This window comes from Rattus norvegicus, chromosome 2 (genome assembly GCF_021556685.1).
Source record: "Rattus norvegicus strain SHRSP/BbbUtx chromosome 2, alternate assembly SHRSP_T2T, whole genome shotgun sequence".
NCBI classification, from domain to species: domain Eukaryota; kingdom Metazoa; phylum Chordata; class Mammalia; order Rodentia; family Muridae; genus Rattus; species Rattus norvegicus.
In genome coordinates this window covers 119,956,478-119,973,193 of record NC_141535.1, presented here as the reverse complement: position 1 = coordinate 119,973,193, position 16,716 = coordinate 119,956,478, and the positions used below count along the sequence as shown (strand labels likewise).

The 16,716-nt window shown below is 40.9% G+C and overlaps 1 protein-coding gene across 17 annotated transcripts in view; it reads left to right on the top strand.

The window, feature by feature from the left end:
- Dcun1d1 (defective in cullin neddylation 1 domain containing 1) overlaps window positions 1–15,078 on the top strand; it is a 54,338-nt gene extending 39,260 nt beyond the window's left edge. For 14 of the 17 annotated variants that reach the window (XM_087622113.1, XM_087622095.1, XM_087622171.1 and 11 more), the window contains 3 exons: window positions 9,694–9,776; window positions 9,997–10,093; window positions 11,246–13,973. In XM_087622113.1, coding sequence (XP_087478239.1) covers window positions 9,694–9,776; window positions 9,997–10,093; window positions 11,246–11,325 — 260 coding nt within the window. In that variant the 3' untranslated portion in view covers window positions 11,326–13,973. 17 annotated transcript variants of the gene reach the window in all.
- The last annotated feature ends 1,638 nt before the right edge of the window (window positions 15,079–16,716 follow it).

The window sequence follows — 16,716 nt, the reverse complement described above, 5'->3', positions numbered from 1 at the left end:
AACAGCTAACAAATGTTTTTGAAAGATATTGAACATCCCTAGTTATCAGAGAAATGCCAATTAAAAGTAAATTTATATACCATCTCACCTTAGAATAGTTATCAGAAAAAATAACACTGCATGTTGAAGAATGTGGGGGAAAGAAGTTTTTTTAAAGAAGTCTTTATTTTATGTATGTGAGTACACTGTAGCTGTCTTCAGACACACCAGCATTTCAGATGGTTGTGAGCCACTATGCGGTTGCTGAGAATTGAACTCAGGACCTCTGGAAGAGCAGTCGGTGGTCTTAGCCACTAAGCCATCTCTCAGCCTGGAAAGAATAATTTTAATTCATTGCTGGCAAGCACAAAGTAGAATAGTTATGAGTTCAGCATTGGAGGTTTCCCAAAAACTTAAAAGTAGTTACTGTCATGTATAGACCTAACTGTTCCACTCCTGGGCATACACCCATGCCCTCCACAGAAAATAATACACATCCATGGTGTCTGCTGATCTCATTCAGACCACTAAAGGGGCAGAAATGGGTGACGAGGAGGATGAGTGTGCAGAAGGGTACATGGGACATGAGAGTAGTAAAGAGACTGGCTGACAGGTTATGAGGGGCAACTAGAGGTACCAGGAAGATGGGGAATAAGAGGAAGAGAAAATCTGCCCAAGTGTACTTTGAAAATGCCATGCATGATATCTAGTATACTGTATGCTAACAAGTAAAAGCACATGTGTATTAAAGCAGTTTTTGATTGCTCCCTTGTCCAGTATGAATTGATCTCTTCAAATTGTGCTTTAAAGTCTAGTGTTAAATATTACAAGTTATTATCGAAGGGTGTTTATAGATTCATGTCACTTTATTATGCCCTGCATGTTCCTTATTTGCTTATCCACTGCCCTATGGTGGTGTTTCTTTTCTGTGTCCTCATATGCACATACATGTTTTTCTCTTCAGTGCATAGAACTTCTTTAGGCCTCTCTAGTACTGGCTTAGTTTTCATACATTGTCTGTTTACCATACAAGTTTTTTTTTTCTTTTCCACTAATCATGCTAGAAAATTTTGCAGGATATAATAATCTTAGTTGAGAGTTACTGTCTTTCAGAGCATAATGCCAAGAGCCAGCCTTGGCTTGCAGAGGGCTTCTGAGAGAGAAGGGGTGTTTCAGAGTGGCAAAACTAAGGACTCTTAAGTCCAAGCTGGCAGTCTATGTTCTGCTCGAGATGGCTTTCCAGTGTGTGTGTGTGTGTGTGTGTGTGTGTGTGTGTGTGTGTGTTCATTCATTCTGCTTGAGACAGTTTTCTCTTGCTGTTCTAAAAACTGTCTGGATGGCTCTTGTAGACCAAAAGCCCAGTCCTTTATTTACTTATCAATTCAGTCTTTACCCCTGGTTCCGTTTTGATTATCCCATGAGTCAGCATCCCGTGATCCCAGCTCCTTGATGCTGAGAAAGAGACAGCAAGCACAAGCACAGACAGTAATATACCTGGATGGCACCCTGCCCTGAAATTACCATCCTGACCATGCCTGGACCTAAATTAGCTCTGTCCAAGCTGACCTTGAACTCAGAAATCTACCTGCCTTGGTGTAAGCATAAACAAAAAAACTTAGCTGGGTAGGATCTTGCCTTGTGATCACCAATCTTTAATTTTCTTTCTCTCCTTTCTTGGTATCTTTCTGACCTGCTGACTCATAGTGCAGCTGCCTCTGTTCCTTTACATCTGTGAGGCTCCTTAAGCAATTCATATTGCATCCTTTTATTTTGCATAGTTGAGAAATTATATATTTTTGAACTCATGTTTTTAGCATGCTTTCCCACAGCCTTAAGGGCTGTCCTGGAGGTCACATGCTCTACCATTTTGCTGAGACATAGGCATGCCCTTGCCTCCCAGACTCATGCTGTCTCTGATTGTCATGGAGTTGTTAGCCTTGGCAGAGGTCTTATTCCTCGAAGGAGGAATGTGAAAATAAGTACACTATTATACAAACAAGCCTTATCCCCACAGCAGCTGTCAACACTTGCGGAGGCCCACACCCTGCGGGCTCTCTTCCAGGGGCAAGAAACCATGTCCTACTGGCCAAGCTGGACTCTGGCAGTGTAGAAGACATGTATCTGTATTCTCTTTGAATTTAGGTAGTTTATTTGTATCCTCCAATTTCACTAAATGTTGTAAATGTTTTTATAATTATTGTGGAACATCCTCGTGTTCTTTCGGATTTGTCATTGTACCTAAGTTGATTCTGCTCTACCATAGACATGGAAGTGCAGTTATCTCTTTGGAGGGCTTAATTTTCTTTGGATATCCAGTTGTTGCCTTAGAACATATATGAGTTATATGGTACATCTTTGTGTTTGTTGTCTCTCCTTTTTTTAAATGAGTGATCTTAGGATGGCTTCAAACCCTTTGGGATTAGAGATGGGTACAGCCATGCCTGGTTTCCAGTTTTAGTCTTTTGAGTGGCTCCCCTCCCCCCATCCATAATTCCCCACCACAACCACCACAGTAATTTGCAGTCCCAGTTTTTCTTTCTCTACATCCTTTTCAAGTGGTTTTTAAGTGAGTATATGTTTACGCGTTTGACGTTTGACAGTGCGTGTGAGGGAGGCAGCAAAGGCGAATGCAAGCCTTGGGCCCACTGGAGCTGGCATTGCAGGAGGTTGTGAGCTTCCCTAAGTGGGCCCTGGAGGAGCACGAGACAACCACTAGCCTCAAGTGTTTGTCGTCTCTGTCTTTTCCAATGGGAGTTTTGAGTTGCATTTTTGAACACTCTTTTCATATATTTGTTGGCCATTTGTATTTCTTCTTTGACAAAGATGTATCAGACTACTTGCCCATTCTTTTATTTTTTGGAAGGTTTTGTGGCTATTGTTTTCAGTTCTCTATTTAGTTTTGTAATTAGCCTTTGGTCAGATAAACAGTTTACAAGTGTTTTCTGTAGATTTTCTCTTCACTCTAGTTCTGTAATGATGCTAAAGTTTCCTGGTTTGAGTTCTGTTTTAGCCTTTGTGTTTTTGAGGTCTCAACCAAGAGACCGATGTCTACGCTAATGTTGTCAATTTATGTTTGTCATTGGGTGTGTGCATGTATGAGCGCAGAGGCATGCATGCCGAGGTGCAGGCAGTCAGGGAGTTGTTCCCTCTGTCTACATTCATGTGGGTGTGGGGCCTTGAACGCAGGTTGCTGGGCTTGTACAGCAAATGCCTTGCTTGGCCCAGATGTTAGTGTTTTTGTTGAAGACAGCTTTGGCTATTCTGACTTTGTTGTTTGGATTTTTGTGGTACTAGGGTCGCTCCGTGGTTCTTGCGCATGCTAGACAGTGGTGTACCACTGAGTTAGGTCTTCATGCCCTATGCAGGGTATGCTTCTCCATGAATTTTAAGGTTGGTTTTCCTAGTTCTTTGAAAATGTCATTGAGTTTGTACATCATTTAGGTGTTTTGTGATATTTTTAGCAACATTAATTCTTATAATGCAAAAACACAATTTTTTTTTGTTTCAATTTCATCAAGGTCTATAAATTTCATTGTCAAAGCCCGTCTCTCCTCTGGTTAACGTTAGTAATTTAATTGTGTGATACGTGAGTAAGTGGTTTCTGTGATTTAAGGTGCCAGACCACTTTTACTGGAAAATGACACCAGAGATCTTTGGGATCAGCCAGACTTCACAGAGCACCAGGTGACTGAAGCACATATTCCTTCTCTGTGTGGAACCTACCCAGTAAAACGTGTGCACCTGGGTGCGTGCGCGCGCACACACACACAGATTGAGTATAGAAAAGAGGAAGACAAAGGCATGAGGAAAGGATAGGTAGGTGATCGACATGAGTTATGGAGGGATATAAAGCTAATCAGTTTTAGGTCTAACTCTGCCGTGGACTTTTTATCTTTGGTGGTAGATAAGTGTATAAATATATATATCAGTGACTGTAAAACCCAGTCGGAAGCTGTACAGCCTCAGAGTCGGTAATTCTAAATGCATAGGAACTCATTGAGGTCTTTGCTTAGCATAGACTTTGGGTCTGGTTCATTTTGGTGTGTGATTTTTATTTGTAAGATCTTTTTAATAATAAATCTATAAAATACTCTTCAGCTGTAAAGAAAAAAATGAAGTTTGAAGGTAAATGGATAGAACTAGAAAAGATCATCATCCTGAATAAAGTAACCCAGACCCAGAAAGATAATGCTGCATGTTTTCTCTTGTTTGTGGATCGTAGCTTCTACTCTTACATTGTAGCAAAGAGTCAGAATCAACCTAATCGTCCATCAGCAAGTGAATGGGCAATGAAGATTGGGGGAGGGGAAAGGAAGGAGACTATTCAAAAGAAAAATGTTATCATAAAATATGCTGAAAAATGATGCCATTAGGATGTATATTATACAAGGTCATACAACCTCAGGATAAACAGAGACCTGAAACGCTGCATGTTCTAGAAGACACAGTTCTGTAGCAGTTGCCTTGCTTCTGTATGCTTTCCACTTCCTCGTCAGCAGTGTGCCCGAGACTTGGGTGCTCTGGTCTGTTGTGGATGTATCAGGTGGGGCACCCGCATCATTAGCTCTCTGCATTCTAATCAGTTGTAACTGTCTGTAATGGCCTGGACTGCCACAAAAAGAAACTTCTTTTATTGGGGTGTGTGAGAGAGAGCTACACTCATCTATGGGTGTAAGGATAAATAATTAAAACACAGTTAGGAGTCATTCAAGTTTATGGCCGTGCAATAGTAGGCAGTCCTCTAAGATCCGTGTCCTCACCAACCACAGATGGCTAAGTTGACAGTACTAGGTGTGATTTCCATGTAGTAGGTGACTGTTGTCAGTCACTCTCAGGACAGAAGTGCTATCATTTTGCATCTGTAGGGACAGCATGCCATGCTGTCATTGTGGTTCATAGACATCACAGCTGGGTAAGAGGATGATTCCTCTCTTCTATGCAATCTGCATGTTGTCTTCTAACTGAAATACTAGGCCTCAAGGAGGAAGCTCATGCTGGACATTATCACCCTAAGTAGCATAACTTAAACAGAGTGTGTGTGTGTACAAATAGACATATATATTTTCTGAAATTTTAGATAAATACAAAACTATGATTCCTCATGACTATTTCAAATATATTAGAGTGTTAATTATCTCTCCTCCCTCTGCTTCCTTCTGCCCCCTCTCCCCACCTTCCATCTCCAGTTAGAGCCTCCCTCCCCATTTTTTCATGTTCCTCTTTCACATGACCCATATCCTGTGATGACCCAATCTAAAGCTTTCTACCCCACAGTCTCTCTTTCTTTCCCGGCTTCTGCAGTTACTCCAAATTATATACTTACATCTAAAGATCTGGTGCTATGAAGTATGGATTTGAGAGAGAATACATTATGTTACTGTGATGGTTTGAATATGCTTACCCCAGGGAGTGGCACTATTAGGAGGTCTGGCCTTGTTGGAGTAGGTGTGTCACTGTGTGTGTGGGCTTTAAGACCCTCACCCAGCTGCCTGGAAGTTAGTCTTCTAGCAGCCTTCAGATGAAGATACAACTCCCAGCTTCTGCACTGTGCCTGCCTGGGTGCTGCCATGTTCTTGCCTGGATGATAATGAACTGAACCTCTGAACCTGTAAGTCAGCCCCAGTTAAATGTTATCCTTGTAAGAGTTGCTTTGGTCATGGTGCCTGCTCACATCAGTAAAACCCAGATCCTTTCTTGATCTGGATTACTTTACACACACACACACACACACACACACACACACACACACACACACACACACACGTTCCATCCGTTTACTTGGAAATTTTATGATTTCTTTTCTTCTTTACAGTTTTCTGTAGTGTACATGAACTACATTTTCATTACCCAGTCATCAGGTGGAGGATGTTCAGGTTGTTTCTATTAACTACTGTGAATAGAACTGAATAGAGCTAAGCAGGTGTCTGTGGAGTAGGATGTCGAGTCCTGCCATAGTGTTCTGTTGCCATGAAGAAACACCATGACCACAGCAGCTCTTAGGAAGAAAAGCATTAAATTGGGTGCTGTTTACAACTTCAAAAGTATATTTCATTATCAGCATGATGGGAAGCATGGTGGCACACAGAAAGACTTGGGGCCAGAGGAAGTGAGAGTTCTATGAATGGACCTACAGGAAGCAGGGAGAGAGAAGTGGGGAGAGGGAGGGGGAGAGAGAATAGGTAGGCCTGGCTTCAGCGTTTGAAACCCCAGTGACCCACTTCTTCCAACAGGCCACACCTTGTAATCCCTGTCAAGTAGCACCACTCCTTAGTGACCACATATTCAAATTATAAGTACCTATGGGGCCATTCCTATTCAAACACCACATTTCACTTCCTGGTTACCACAGGCTTGTAGCCATATAGTACCACAGTGGCAACACTGTTTACAAGTCCAAAGTCTCTTCAGAGATTCATGGCAGTTTCTTAATTGTGACTCCCTTCACAGCCTCATGGAAAAGCCTCTCTGGGCTCCATACAGGCACATATGCCTGGCCTCAGCAGCTTTCCTTAGTCGCAGAGGGAGACTCTGTAACTTTTCTTTGTATCCTTGACTCTGATGCCAGGACTACATGGCCAAAGCTGCCAAGTTCTGCTGTTTGCTGGGGCTGGATCATGACCCCTTCGTTCAATTGCACCTGCATCAGTCTTCTATTTTCGATGATTTGTTCACGGCCTAACCTTTTCTTAATTTCTTTTCACAAGTTAGAAGCCTAGCTGGTTGGGATCTTGCCCTGAGGGTACCACTCTGTTTATTACATTTAGAATAAGGCTTTTCTTTAACCTTTTCTGTCTTTGAACCTTGGACTTAGCTCTATTATCAGAGTCACCTTTTCTCCTCCAGCTGCGTTTTGTATTCTCGTCTGCTTAGCTCGCACCTTTTCATTCTCGACCACAGAAGAGTGATCACAGACAGTCACAGGGCAGAGTCAGCACTGGGCTGCCTTGATATCACCTCTGCCAATGCCATTTAATCCAAAGCTCTTTGGTTTCGCCTCTGGTAGACTTTTCAGACAAGGATAAAAGGAGGCACATCCTTTGGCAAAATATCCTAAGAATGGTTTCTGGGCTGCTTACTAACACTCTTTCCCTGAGACCTCTGGGCCAGGCCTCATAGTCCATGTCGCCTTCAGCCTTCAGCACTGTTGCCTTCCCTCCTAGTAGGAGGCCCACCATCAAGCACTAGCTGCCCTCCTACCCGAAGTCCAGAATCTGTGAACAAGAACCGTTATGAGGCCTGTCACAGCAATACCCACTCCTGGAATTCTTCTGTCTTGGTCACCACTCTAGTTGGCAGCATGAACACTGGGGAGCAGAACCTAGAAATGAGGTGCACTGAAGTCTGATGCAATAGCCAACTTCATTCAGTGTCGGACAATTCTATTCTGCAATATTCTGACGGGTAAGCAAGGTCAGATGAGCAGAGTTCACTTGAGTTCAATTTGCAGTCAGAAGGACAGGTCAGAGGAGTTTCAGCTGTATAGAGTCAGGACAACTAGTGGTGGGAACCATCATCTGAATAGACTAATAAGATAATGAAGTAAACCCACTGCTATTTACTGTACTTGAGGAGGGCACAGAAAGCCCAAGAACAACCCACAGTACAGAGAAATGGAGGGTACAAGACTTTTTTCTTGCTTCCTTGGAGTTACTCACACACTTTAAGAATTCTGCTAGATAGGACTTGCCAAACCAGCTATCAGCCCCAAGGACATTGACCATCTGTAGCCACCCCCTCCCCTTCCTTCACCCCCCTGAGTGAGATGAGCCACCCTACCTGCCTGCCGAGCTGCTAGAGAGCATGTACTCCTTGCTGATGTAATTTCGAGCCGAAAGTAACTGTGCACCATTTGAATTGACCAATCATGTGTAACCTCGAGAATGCCCCTATATAAACCCCCGAGTCTGGAGGCTCGGGGTCGATTCCTCTGTCCTCTGTCTCCTGTGTGAGATATGTGTCGACCCGGGATCCCGCTAAGACCCGGGATCTCGTTAATAAAGCTACCTCTTGCTGTTACATCAAAAAAAAAAAAAAAAAAAAGAATTCTGCTCACACAGCTTCATTCATGAACCGTATTCTGAGAGACACAGTTGTACTGTTGTGAAGAGACACCACAGTCATGGCAACTCTCATAAAGGAAAGCATGTAATTGAGGCTGGCTTAGAGTTTCAGACATAATGTTTGTTATCAGAATGGTGGAAAGCAAGGAGGCACACGAGGAGGCATGGTGCTGGAGGAACTGAGAGTTCTACATCTGGAGGCACAGGCAGCAGGAAGAGAGAGAGAGAGACACTGGCCTTGGCTTGAGCATTTGAAACCCCAGAGCCCAACCCCAGTGACAGTTCCTCTAACAAAGCCACACCTACTCCAACAAGGCTACCCCTCTTATTCCCTGTCTAGTAGCACCACATCCCACTCCCTAATGGCCACGCTTTCAAATATATGAAGGGGACTGTTCCTATTCAGGCCACAAATGCTGAGGAAGGGACTATATTGGAGACTTATTTTTAGCTTTTTAAGAATTCTTAACAGTGTAGTCACTAAACAACAAGTGAGGGTTCTCCTCTCCCCTTTTGTCGTTGCCAACTTTTACTGTAAGTTTTGCCAATTTTGGCTATTCTGACTGCAATAAGCTGACATCTTAAAGTCGTTTGTTTGTATTTCTCTAATTACTAAGGAACCCTGATGTAGTTACTTTTCTACTGTGAGAGACACCATGACAAAGGCAAATTATAGAAGAAAGCATTTAATTCTGATTTGTAGTTTCAGAGGCGATTCTCTGAGCATCACAGTGGGCACCATGATAGCAGCAGGCGTAGTCTCTTCTTAAAAGCTCGGCTTAGTAGCAGCTTCAGCTACTGGAGTCCCTTGAGAAGATCTAACTTGTCCTTTCTGTTGCAGAGTGAGTTGGAATTTGTCACAGTGGGTGTTGGCAGGATCACTCCTGTAGCCTTCTGTGTTCATGTACAGCTAAAGAGCCTTTTATGTTGTCATGGGGAAATTTAAAAAACATAGGTTATTAGTAGTGTTTAATTTTTAAATTACTTTATTTTCCCATGGTGCTGAGGAGTGAACCTTGCCATGAACATGCATTTTGTGAGAATGATGTTCTGGGGCAAGAGAGCAACAGACTTAAGCTTAAACAAACAAAGCAAGCCCACAATATTTTCATGGCCCTTTATAGTTAGGACATGCTAGACATCAACTGTGGAGGGTAGGAAGTTTAAGATTAGAAATTGAGCAATCCTTTGCATTTTAATCAGTTGATGTTGTCTTTGGAGACATATTGTATGAGAGACATATTGGTGTCTGATGATAAAGTCTGGGTGCTGCTAAGTGGCCCATGCTGTATACACAGCCACTACAGCAAATAGTTATTTGCCTCAGAATGTTGGAAGGTTCCTGTTGAACCTGGGGACCTCCACATGTGAGTACGTGACAGTGGGAAAGTGCGTGACTGCACCAGCTTGTCCACATCAGAACACCCTGTGAGGTAAGCCATGTTGTTATTCCCCCAGAGGCCCTGCCTGGAGGCTCACTGGAATGGAAGCAGGTTACACATGTGGACAGCAGGTTACACATGTGGACTCGGGTCTTTAAGAAAAGTTTGATCTATGACACTCAGAATGCAACTGGCTTTCTTTGTTTCACTGTTCTTTTGCAGGGACATATATTCAAAGCATTAAAGTTCATAACTTATTTTTAATATTACAGATCTAGAAATGGCCATTGCTTACTGGAACTTAGTGCTTAATGGAAGATTTAAATTCTTAGACTTATGGAATAAATTTTTGTTGGTAAGTTAACATTTTTTCAGTTTCTATTTTCTCCTATACTTAAATATTAATTTATTTCAAGGCATCATTAATCTCAGCATGTCATGGACGTAAATGAGAAATTTGATTACCAGAATTTCATTTACAAGTGTTACATTTTCTAATGTTTTGTAACAGCTGAACTAGCTTTTCCCAACCGTTTCCATAGTTTAAAGGCATCTTGTTTTTGATATCTTAATAGGAGCATCATAAACGATCAATACCAAAAGACACGTGGAATCTTCTGTTAGACTTCAGTTCAATGATTGCAGATGACATGTCCAATTACGATGAAGAAGGTAGCAAAAGCATTTGCCTTGCCTGACCTTTCACCCACTGTTTCCATGGAAGTGACCTTGCTTTCTGAGTTCTTACATATACAGACCCCACTGTGTATGTGTGAGTGTGAGTGTGAGTGTGTGTGTGTGTGTGTGTGTGTGTGTGTGTGTGTGTGTGTGCGCACATGTGCTAGAAATTGAACCTAGGCTTTAATCTGCTAAGCACTTGCTGTAACACAAGTGCATTTGAGTGCCTAATCAGAATTTTTTATTTTATTTTTATTCATTCACTCACTCATTCATTCATTTTTGCCTCTTAGCCAACTGCTGTGAAGGAGGGTGGGATGAAGTACTAGCTTAGGTGCAGAACATTTGTGGGGTCTGGACTCTGTAGCACCACACAAAGGAGAAAAAAGTCTTCCCAGTGTTTGTCCTCTAGAGAGACATAAGAATCTCCACTCATACCTCAACATCTTCAGTTTAGGAGTTGCAACCTCTTAATGTATTTATCGCATTTGAATCTAGTGAGGTTGTTTTTGGTTTTGTTTGTTTTCTGTTAGTCTTGTCTGCAAACTTGTGTGCTGGATTTGTATAATTTGAAATGATTCCAGCTGCCTGGTGGCCTTTCTTGCATTCAGCCATTGTTCATAAACTCTATCTGTTAATTCTTCACAGTTGCCTAGTTTCTTATGAGAACCAACCAATCATTGTTTAAATGTTTGAGTGTAGGATATTCTTTGAAAGGTCTCCCGTAGACTTCCTGTCTTCACAATGTCCTAGGACCTTGCGGCTTAGCCTCCACTTCCTTGTCACTAAAAGTGAGAGGTGCTCATAAGAGCTGTAGAACTTTTCACAACATCATTAAGTGGACTGCCTGACTTAACAAAAATCTCTGAAAACCGTACTACTACTGTATTACTGATTTATTGCTCAGAAGATATAATCTTCATTGGTTAAGCAAGGACCCCACTTTAGAATAATAGATTAAAGACAGGCTACATTAACAGAAGACATGATGGTGGTATTTTTAAAGAGTGATCAGTGGGAGTGATAAGAGTAACGTTCTACAATTCTTCTGAGGAAGCTATGAACAACAAAGGATCCTAGTAAAATGTTAGCTTTGATTCTGCTGTTCTCTGTTCCCTTTCCTCCCATTTTTTTCTTTTTTTTCAGGAGCATGGCCTGTTCTTATTGATGACTTTGTGGAATTTGCACGCCCTCAAATTTCTGGGACAAAAAGTACAACAGTGTAGCACTAAAGGAACCTTCTAGAATGTACATAGTCTGTACAATAAACACAACGGAAAAATGCACAGTCAATTTCTGCTGGCTGGACTGAACTGAAGATCAATCCTCATAGTTCAAACTGAGGGTTGAGACAAAACTTTAAGGATACATCTCGGACCTACCGTACTCCATTCTTCTGCTGGTGGTTTGGGCTTGTCTTCTAGTCTGGGCCACTCTAAACATTTATAATCCAACATTGTGGATTCCGTCTTAAACCTGTGGACCATCTTAGTTTGTCTTCCCATAAGTCATAGACGCTTGATGGGGATTATTTTGAGGTTTCCATTCTTGCATAAAGCACAATGCTGTCTTCATCAGAAAACAGTTTGGCATAAGAATTAAACATAATAATGAACACCACAAACAATTTATAAAAACTTGTTAAGTATATGCTTTGGGCTAGTTGCAAAGACTATGCTGTAGCACTTCAACTGAGAGTGTTATCTGAGTGTACCGCATCTGGAGTGGTGTTTGATTTGGGGGAATTTAGTTTTCCTGGCAAACCATATGCACTGTTGGTGTGAGTAGAATACCTGATAAAGACGTGTCAAAATAACCAACACATAAAAAAAGGATAATTTGATGACTCCCTGAAATATGCCCTGTGTTTCAGACTCTCGCGAAGGTTCTACAAAACAAGTCTGTGGCTGTCTTACCCGTGTGTACACAGTGTCCTACAGTGAGCTTTGATTTAAAGTATTGTAATGAGACGGAATGTTAGACCCCACTCATGTGCACCCACACACCACATCATTGGATTCCATTACGCTTGGAGAGGCTTCTATGCCTTTCGAATAAGTTAAACTATTTCATTGGTTTTGAATGTTTTGGATTGCTATACAATATAATACTCTAAATTTAGGCATGAGGGTTTTAGGTTTGGGGTTTTTTTTGTTTTTGTTTTTGTTTTTTAATTTTTTGTCATCGCACAATGGAACACAATGCAATTCACTTAATTTATAAGAAGACAGTAAGATTTAAATTTTCAAAATGGTTGTGATGAGCCGTGAAGTTCACCCTTTCTCATGTGGCACTGCTCTTTCAGGCAGTTGGCCAGCCCTGCTGACGGCTGGCTGCTGAAATGGCTTTACTGCTAAATCACTGTGGTTGCCAAGTCTTTACTCCAAGAGCGGAGATTGTCAGACAGGCGAGCACTGGTGCAGAATACCAATGGCTTCTGTTGTATAAATTATTTGACTTTTGACTGTTTTTGTTTCCCTTGCATTTGCTATTTCCACATCAAAGCAGAATGCAGTCTTGATTGTTTGTTTTGGTTTTGGGTTTTTTTTTTTCTATGACAGGACTCACGAATTGCTCTCCTGCTGAAAATGCTTGTTTGTCTGTTAACACACTGACACGTGTATTCATAAATATCTCCATGAGGAAGTTAAAATGATGACCTAAATGTTGGGTGACTGGTCTTCAGTAGGAACAGATTTTGCTTCATGTATCCAGGTCCTCTGCAGGGTACTAAGGAGTGTTCCTCAGAATAGCAGAACAGTTTATGCAGATATGGAAATGATTAAAACTGCTTTCTAGTCACATGATTTGGAGAATGCATAGAAAACTTACATATCATTAATCCAATCATAACTTTAATTGAGGAATGCATTTCTACCAAAAGAAGCTTAGAGTAAATTTCTATTCATGTTACAGGGATTGGTTATTAAAAGAAAATAGAATCTTGCTGTTTTCAGTATTTCTTGATTTTATTTTTGTAAATATGAAGAACTTCAATTATGAAAAAAATTAAAGATATATGTGTATATATATACATATATATATATATATATATATCTTTAAAAGTTTTGCAGACCTATATTGTTTATTCCCTACGTGGAACATTTTGAGTTCTTGGTATTGTTTTCAGATTGATTGATTCAGATACGATTTGTTTTCAAATGAGACTCCATTAGCTTCTTTCCCTGCCTCATAAATTTTTTTTTCATAAAAATCTTGATATTTGTGTGTGGCCTAATGCTTTGGGTTTTACAGATTTTATTTTTAAATGCAAGACTTTGGAACAAAATAGTGATTGTCATCAGTTTGGCACTAAACATTTACAATTACTGTGTAATTATAAACAAAAATATATAAAGCTTTTGATTATGTAGCAAAAAACGTTAAGGCTGTTCACAGTGATGGCATCTTAGAATTAAAACCATTGCTAGGGCTCAAACAAGAAAGTTGATTTAATGTGTTTATTCTGAGGGTGAATGTCTGGTTATAGGGAATGTTTTGTACTAAAAATGCTTACCCTGCTGGGGGAGGGGCGTCGGTGAGTCTGAGAGAGAGGCCATGTGCGTACACAGCGAGCTCTACTGCTTCAGTTCATGGGGTCTTTGGGTGAGGTTTCCAAGCTGATTCCTTTCTTTTTTTAGACAGAGCCACAAGGAGAGTTTACTTTTTGCCAAATGTCATAACAGGTACACATTTTTAAATGTAAAGCTTTTTAAATAGTAAAATGTATAAAATGAGAAGTACCCACATATAAAAATACTTGGTCAAGGTTCTCTTCATCTGCATATCTCTGTAAGTTCAAGTGTGTCTTTCCAACCCCTGTCATATTACCCACGGAGGCAATAAAAGCTTCAGTAAATTTGCCATGACTAAATCCTTTACATCTTATTTCAGTGTTTCAGAGTTTCACAAAGCTAGACTATACTTGAGGACGTTTGCAGAAGAGTCATGATAGACGAACTCTAGTGGCTCCTCTGGGGGAGAGAAGCTATGCCAAGTGCACACTCGTGTCCACGACTGCTCGCCGCGACTGCTCACCGCACGGTCATCTGACTGTGTTGTTGTTTGCGGCAGCGTTGTGAGTGTGCATCCGTCGTCCTGCTTTTTAAAAGTTTAGTGACAGTAAATTCACTCAGCAAAAACGTCAGAAGCCTTTTATGTAATCTCTTTCCTGAACATTCTTTTTTTTTTTTTAAAGTACTTAACCCTTCATCCTTTTTTTTAATTTATTATGTATATGAATACACTGTAGCTATATCTTCAGACACCAGAAGAGGGCAGCAGATCTCATTACAGATGGTTGTGAGCCACCATGTGGTTGCTGGGAATTGAACTCAGGACCTCTGGAAGAGCAGTCAGTGCTCTTAACCGCTGAGCCATCTCTCCAGCCCTCCTGAACAATTCTTAGACAAGGTAGACGACTCTTTTCCTCAGAGATCTACTGTAGTTATTTATTTTTTCCTTTGATGATAAGTTTTGAGTCATTCCATGCCCACTCTGCTTAGGGGTTTAGGTGTGTTACTGTTAAGGACTGCTGGTTGGAAACCTGTAATTTTGGCATACAAATAGAAGAAACAAGTTGACCTAAGAATAATTTTGGGATTAAAAATGGGAAAATGGTGTTGGGAAAAATTACAATTGTTTACAAAGTATGCCTTTGTAAAAGAAATCAACTTTTAGTGAGAATTTATGTGGCTCTGAATGTTAAACTGTATTTAATAGGAAATATTTACCTGACATCTCTGGGCTTTTTTTTGTTGTTGTTATTGTTGTTACCTTAAACTTTGAATAATATGATTTATATTGAATGCTGAGATGTTTTGATAAGAGTTTATCAAATTTGATAATGTAATGATAAATGTTTTAAAATGTGAACTATTTATCTTAATAACTGAATTGTGGTTTTTATATAACAGATGACGGATAGGGTCACACTGGCTCACCATTTAATTGATTATAAACTTGAGTGTATTTCTGAACCTTTTTATTGCTTCCATTTTTATAATCAAAGCAATATTTTTTGTTTCATAGGAGTTTAGTGAAGTTAATTTCTGGTTTCCATTTACTCCATTTAGCTGAATTGGCTTCATCTGGAGACAAAACAGATAAGCTTGGAACTGTCACCATTGTTCCCTCAGGGCCCTCTTGGTGGCATCTTTTCTATATTGCCTGTTTAGGAAATGTCATTTTCTATAGCCACCTCTTGGACAGCCTTGCCCTGGGCTCAGTAATCAGTGCTAATGCAGCTTTTGACTTCTCTTTCATTGATTGTTTTTCTAGAGTCTTTTTTATTTTAAATTATGTGGCTGAGGGTATGTGTGGTATGTATACATGATTACAGGTGCTGATTAAGGCCAAAAGAGTGCACGGGATCCCGGACAGCTAGAGCCAAGGGCCCTTGCTAGCGAGCTAAAGCAGCTGCCGAGACTTGAGTCGCCCAGCAAACTATCCTCAATCTCCAGCCCCAGGTTAATTTGAAAAACAAACATCATCAAAAATAATAACATAAAACCTCTCATGAACAAATCATGGCACTGGAGAGATGGCTCAGTGGTTAAGAGCACTGACTGCTCTTTCAGAGGTCCCGAGTTCAAATCCTAGCAACTACATGGTGGCTCACAACCATGTGTAGTAAGACCTGATATCCTCTTCTAGTGTGTCTGAAGATAGCTACAGTGTACTCTAATAATAATAATAATAATAATAATAATAATAATAATAATAATAATAATAGAAATCATGGTGAAAAGAGCAGACTTATCACAGCCCAAAGGGTAATGGCTCTATCTAGGGTGGTTTAAAGAGAATTCCTTTGTAGTTACTCACTTTTGCTTTTGTTGTTACTGTTTGGAAATGGAGGCCTCATGGACTCTTAGGCTGTTCTCAGAACCCCTTTGTAACCAAGGATAGCCTTGAACTTCTGATCTTCTAGCCCCCACCTCCTGAGTGGCACAGATCAAAGGTGGCATTGTGTATGCTAGACAAGCAAAGCAATACTAAGCCACACCCACCCACTCTTTTAAACTGAAATGTTAAAGATGGGCTGAAGTGTATACACAGGCTCTCTTCCCTCACAAGCAGGTTACTTTCAGTTTAAGCTTTTGCAGTCAGACTGTCCTTTGGTTTGCCTATGGCACAAGGTGCTGAGACGTCCGTCAGGATTTTACACTCTTCTGTGGGTAGTTGGTGCTGCTGCTGCTGCTGCTAGTGGGGTTTGGGGGGTTTGTTTTGGTTTTGCTTATTTTGTTAGTGTGGGTTTTGAGACAGCTGGCCATGAGCTCAGAAATCCCCCTGCCTCAGCCTCCTAAAGGCTGGGGTTAAAGGAGTGTGTCACCAGACCCTACTGCTTTTCTCTCCAAGTGTTTCATGGGGGATTTGTTAGGATTAGATTTTTTAACTTTGTTTTGATACTGCGATCTTGGAAATGCAGCATTCTATAGCCCAGTGCCTCTCCACTTCCCAAATGACCGGCTTGGGTGTTTTTTCTTCCTCTTTTATGTGTGTGGGTGTTTTGCCTTTGTGCTTTTCTGTATGTCATGTTCAAGGAGCCCAGAAGAGGGCACTGATTCCCCTGAGACAGAAGTCAGATTCTGGTGAGCCACCATGTGGCTTCTGGA